Source organism: Myotis davidii, unplaced genomic scaffold (assembly GCF_000327345.1).
Source record: "Myotis davidii unplaced genomic scaffold, ASM32734v1 scaffold533, whole genome shotgun sequence".
NCBI classification, from domain to species: domain Eukaryota; kingdom Metazoa; phylum Chordata; class Mammalia; order Chiroptera; family Vespertilionidae; genus Myotis; species Myotis davidii.
In genome coordinates this window covers 487,842-493,797 of record NW_006285996.1, presented here as the reverse complement: position 1 = coordinate 493,797, position 5,956 = coordinate 487,842, and the positions used below count along the sequence as shown (strand labels likewise).

The following is a 5,956-nucleotide window of genomic DNA, read 5'->3' as shown; positions in this document are numbered from 1 at the left end:
TGGTGCCTCAAAAACAAAACCCACTTTAATTATAAAGACACATATAGATTAAAAGTAAATGAATTAAGCTGCAGCCTGTTTTGCTCAGTGGATAGAGCATTAACCTGTGGACTGAAGGGTCCCAGATTCGATTACGGCCAAGGGCATATACCTTGGTTGCGGGCACATCCCCAATAGGGGGTGATGCAGGAGGCAGCTCCTGCATTGAGCGTCTGGCCCCTGGTGGTCAGTGCACATCATCACTACCGGTCGGATGGTAAGAAGGTCACTTGGCCTTTTATATATATAGATAGTAGTTCAACCACAACAAGATTTAAAATTTAATATTTCTTCTTATAATCTTTCTCACAGCTTATAAAAAAGATACTATAAGAGGTAACCAACAAAGTTTTTTAAATATTTTTTTAAATATATGTTTATTGATTTCAGAGAGGGAGAGAGAGATAGAAACAATGAGAGAATCATTAATTGGCTGCCTCCTGCACATCCCCTGGGATCAAGCACACAACCCAGGCATGTGCCCTGACCAGGAATAGAACCATGACCTCCTGGTTCATAGGTTGACACTCAACCACTGAGTCACACCGGTTGGGCAACAAAAAGATTTTTTGTAACAGTAATACAATTTAAATAGAACTATTACTTAAATCTTATTTGAAAAAATCTGAAGTGGTAATGGTATGTCCATCAGCCACAAAGAGGAATACTTTCATCAAGCAAATTATTAAGTTAAAATATCACTCAAGCCAATTTACAGGTTTCAAGATTATTTTCAGAAAGGGAAATATAAAATAAAGTCACTAGCTTTACAAAAAGTAAAAAAAATGCTTACTGTGTTAATAGTTTCCAATTCATTGAAATAGGAAAGCTTTTGTTGAATGTTTTCAGCCAGATCAACAAGTTCCGACTTGCATTTTTTAAAAGAGAAAAATCAGTTATTACAAGAACATAAAAATCAACACTCCAGTCTCAAAAATTATCTGAATCGATATACATAAGACATAAGATTTTAGAATAATGCTCAAAGATTTTTGCAATCATGGACTAAAATCAGCAATGATTATCACAGTAAATTATATTATTTTGTAACCTTACAAAATAATAAATTATTAACTGCCCTTTAAAAAACAGAACACACATAAAGAAAACTCTGAGATAAACAAAGTAATGAAAATAGTCTCTTTAAGTCACAATTTAAACACTACCTACATCACTTCATCTTTTCTTAAACCCCATCATTACCCATAAATGCTTTGCATTTCAAAAATATCAATGATAAAGAGCAGACAGAGCAAATTAATATATATTCTTCACTCTGAAAATGTACTGAGACCTAATAGCTCAAAACATAGGAAAGCTTATCCTTGCCCCTGTTCACATAAGCTTACTTAGAATGAAAAGAAGGCTGTCAATGTAATATTTTGCACTCTTATTAGCACAGGGCCTTATATAGAGCAGTGTTCAATATCTAAGTTGGAGAAATTAAGGAAACTAGAATTAAAAAGTATTCATCTATTTTAAAATAAAATGGTAAGCATAATCACTGACCCTCTCTCCTACTCCAAATTACCTGTTCTTTTAGGAGTTGTTCACAGGCTTGGTGTAGGGTTCCTGTCTTATTGGACACAAAAAGATACTGTTTCTGCAATGATTCCAGATGCTGAAGAGCACTGTTTACATCATTCAATATAGCATCACACTGCTCCTGAAACCCAGACAAGTAATCCCTCATCTGTCTAGAAAACAGAACCAAAAGGGGATTGGCAATAATATTTTCCCCCAATAGACATAGAAAATAAACAACAAAGTCTCATTTTTCCCCCCCAAACACTTGAATTTCAGAAGGAAAGTCAGGCCTATTCACTACAGTTCATTATATACAGAAATCTACCAAAAGCTATGTTACAGACTGTTTCAATACTTAAGAAGGAAAATTACTGAAACTAAAAGAAGCAACAACAACAATAACAATTAAAAAAAAAAAAAAGCCCAGCCAGTGTTGTTCAGTGATTGAGTGTCGAGCTATGAACCAGGAGGTCATGGTTTGATTCCCAGTCAGGACACATGCCTGGATTGCAGGTTCCATCCTCAGTGTGGGGCATGCAGGAGGCAGACGATCAATGATTCTCTCTCATCACTGATGTTTCTACGAGTCTCTATCAGTCTCTCTCCCTTTTCCTTCCTCTCGGAAATAATAAATACATATTTTTTTTAAAAAAAATTTTAGAAGGAGCAACAAAAGGAATCAGCCTTGAAGCCATAAACTGGCTTTTCACATGTAAGGCAATAAATCACCAGCTCAACTTTTAAAGTCTGAGACACAAGGGCCATCCATCCCAAGGCATCAAGGGCAATCCTTCAGGTCACTTCCACCTTTGAGAGATAGTGTGATGTCATGGGAAGAATTCTGGACTCAAAATTAGAAGACCTAAGTCTAAATCCCAGCTCTGCCCAAGTCTCCATGACATGAGGCAAGCTACTTTAATATCTCTAAGCCTTAGTTTGCTCGTTTGTAAAATGGGAATAATATTACCTTTTCTCACAGAGCTGCTATAAAGATTAATTGGAATCATACATCACAGGGCCTAACACAAGGCTTAGCAATTACAGTCACTAAAAAATATTCACTGAATAAAAGCCATAGTCCCCAAATCCGCCAGAAACAGTATACCACCATTTCTCCCTTGCTATCAATATACACAAACAGAACAACATGGTTACACCCTGGAAGCTAGGTGGCCATCCATAAAGTCTCTTGGGTCTCCCCTTTTAAAGAAAGGCAACAAACACCTCTTAGAGTTCCTGTACAATTACCACTTGAAACCAAACTTTCTAGAGTTATCTAAAAACCAATGTCTGCCACCCCTCCATCCCCCGCAACCCCTGCTAACTTATTAATTACAATGTAATTTTCTTTTCAATTACACAGCTTCTAATACCAGTTAACCCAAATCCTCTCCCTGGCTACTTTTAAAGAAAATATTGCTGTTGGAGTTTTCTTTCTATGTTAATTTTATTTAGAGACACGGGTTACAAAATGTTTTAGATGACTGTGATCTAAAAATTAGGATAGCCAACAAATGCAAGAGCCACATACCTATATTTAGTTTCTTCATCCTGATCCATCTGAGTTTGTAGCTTTGCAAACCATGAGAAAAACTGGAAAAATAAAGATTATACTGTCAACAAAACTAAAACAGACAAAATGAAAAGTGGCTACATGCTAAACAGCAAGTCAAAAGAGTAACACTAATTCTTATTGTTTGGGGATCAGATATTAATAATTGGTTTTAAACCCAGAGACAATTTAATTGTATAGTCAATATCTACATGCTAGGAAAAGCAAAGGATATTAAAAACAATGGCCCACGGACAACAATGTGGTGATTGATGGGGAGAGGAAGGAGTGGAGAAAGTGGAGGAGGGTATTGGTGGGGGGAATAAATGGTGAGGGACAGAGGCCTCACTGGGGGTGGTGAACACAGAGTATAGTGTACAGATAATGTGTTGTGGAATTGTGCACCTGAAGCCTATATAATTTTGTTAACCATTATCACCCCACTAAATTCAATAAAAAAGAAAAAAAATGGGTCATTTTCAGAGTTACTTTAAAAAGAGTATTAAAAATATATTGCCGAAACCGGTTTGGCTCAGTGGACAGAGCGTCGAGCTGCAGACTGAAAGGTCCAAGGTTCGATTCCGGTCAAGGGCATGTACCTTGGTTTCGGGCACATCCCCAGTAGGAGGTGTGCAGGAGGCAACTGATGGATGTTTCTCTCTCATCAATGTTTCTAACTCTCTATCCCTCTCCCTTCCTCTCTGTAAAAAATAAATAAATAAAATGATCAAACATCCTTAGAAACAATATTGCCACTCACCTGCTGTGCCGTTTCTATTTTTTCTTCTTCCATTTCTAATGAAATGAAACCATTCAAGAGAATGTCTTCTGTAGATTCAGGTACTATTGAAGTCTGTGCAATGGGCAGCGACTGGGACGTTAAATTGCATAAGTCTTCAATTGGGAGCTTGAAAAAGAAGAGCCACAAAGATATTTAAATAACCTGAAATTTCACTTAACTCAAGATTGGTATTACAACTCAGTTGTTTTGAAAGATAAATGAAAGTTTTCTATTAAATCATTTAAAGTTAATGCCATGTAATGCTAACATTTATAACTAGGCTCTCACTATATTAATTCTAGTCTCAAAATGTCAACATGACACTGATACCCCACCATTAGTAAAATTTGGTTTTTTAGTTGCCTTTCTAATACAGTGGGGCCTTGACTTACGAGTTTAATTCCTTCTGAGACCGAGCTCGTTAAGGAGCATGTTAAGGAGCTCGTTAACTCAAATTACTCTATCAACTCAATGCAAAAAAACAGCCGAGAGACAGCTGGTATCTCAAAAAACTCATTAGTCGGGACACTTGTAAGTCAAGGCCCCACTGTACTGGTGGTGAATCTATGCAAATGCACACACATTTTCTTACTTGAACAGCTTGTCAACTAGCACCAAAGGCAAAACCTGTGTGCTATTGAAAGTAGTTTGCCTTCCCCATCATCTACAGCAGTGGTTCTCAGCCTTGGCTGCACATTAGAATCACCTGGGAATCTTTTTAAAATCCTGATTTCTGGGCCTCATCCTCCAGAAATTCTGTTTCTTGTTATGGGGTGGGGCCACAACATTAGTAACAAAGAAACAGAATTTCCGGAAGATGAGGCCCAGAAATCAGGATTTTAAAAAGATTCCCAGGTGATCCTAATGTGCAGGCAAGGTTGAGAACCACTGCTCTAAAGCCTGACCTCATTAACACCAACCAACAGAAAACAAATCCCACCCAAGAATTAAGTACCAATAAACATTAACTCCTACCATTTCCACCCCTGGCACACTTTAGCCACACCTTCTTGCTGACAAATTTTGAAATTACAACTACATAGAATTTCAGTTTCCCAACTGTTTCAGAAGAGCCCCACATACAAGGCCTCATTTTGATGCCATCAGACCTATAATACTTTCTAGTCCTCCACTACTACTAAAGGTAGTCCAGTGCTAACTTACCTGTAGTGGTACAGACACACTGTCTTTAGACCTAAAAGAAAGGGAGTATAGATGCTGGGGAAGTTGTATAAGGGCCTAACTGTTTTGTTTCAATTCCAGTTTTTAGCTCTTAGGGCATGACATTTAAGGTCCAGCAATATAAAATTTTGATCCATAATCTTAAAAAACTGCCCTCCTGTCTATTCTTCTAGATATAAAAGTTTCATCTGAAGACAGCATTTTCTCTTTAAAACTGAAATAAACTAGATGCAAAATACGCCATCACTAATTTAAAAATACAATCCTTTAGCCCTAGCTGGTAAGGCTCAGTTGGTTGGAGTATTGTCCCATAACCGAAAGGCAGTGAGTTTGATTCCGGTCAGGACGCATATCCTGGTTGTGGGTTCAATTCACAGTCAGGCACATTCAGGAGGAAACCAATTGCTATTTCGCTTTCACATTGATGTTTCTCTCTCTCTCTCTCTCTCTCTCTCCATTCTCTCTCTCTAAAAAAATCATAAAAGCATGTCCTTGGGTGAGAATAACAAAAAATACAACTCTTTAAATACAGGGGGTATTGCACCTGGGTCCAAGGGGGGTTATACCTTCTTGCACAGTAAATAACATTATAGTGCAGCCTGTTTGAGCCTTGCTCCTGCTCATTTATAAGCTACGTGATAATGGGCAAATTACTTTCTGCTTCTAATGCTCAAATTCTTTGCTGTAAAATAGGATCTACATTATCTGTATCAAACAGCCATTGTGAAAAGAAGTACCGTATTTGCCGGCGTATAAGACGATTTTTTGGCCCTGAAAAATATGCCTCCAACTGGGGGGTCGTCTTATACGCCAGGTACACTTCAGATAGACTGCCCATAGTGCTTGCCCCCTGGGTGAGAGGTGGAAAAGGCAGG

The 5,956-nt window shown here is 37.8% G+C and overlaps 1 protein-coding gene across 1 annotated transcript in view; it reads right to left on the bottom strand.

Annotated features, from left to right (window-relative positions):
* COG3 (component of oligomeric golgi complex 3) overlaps positions 1-5,956 on the bottom strand; it is an 85,742-nt gene that overhangs the window by 62,534 nt on the left and 17,252 nt on the right. Inside the window, exons 2-5 of the mRNA XM_006757185.2 lie at positions 3,879-4,025; positions 3,098-3,159; positions 1,571-1,736; positions 833-907 (exon numbers count right to left, since the gene is read on the bottom strand). Of these exons, the coding sequence (XP_006757248.1) occupies positions 833-907; positions 1,571-1,736; positions 3,098-3,159; positions 3,879-4,025 (450 nt within the window). The remainder of the gene's footprint in view (positions 1-832; positions 908-1,570; positions 1,737-3,097; positions 3,160-3,878; positions 4,026-5,956) is intronic.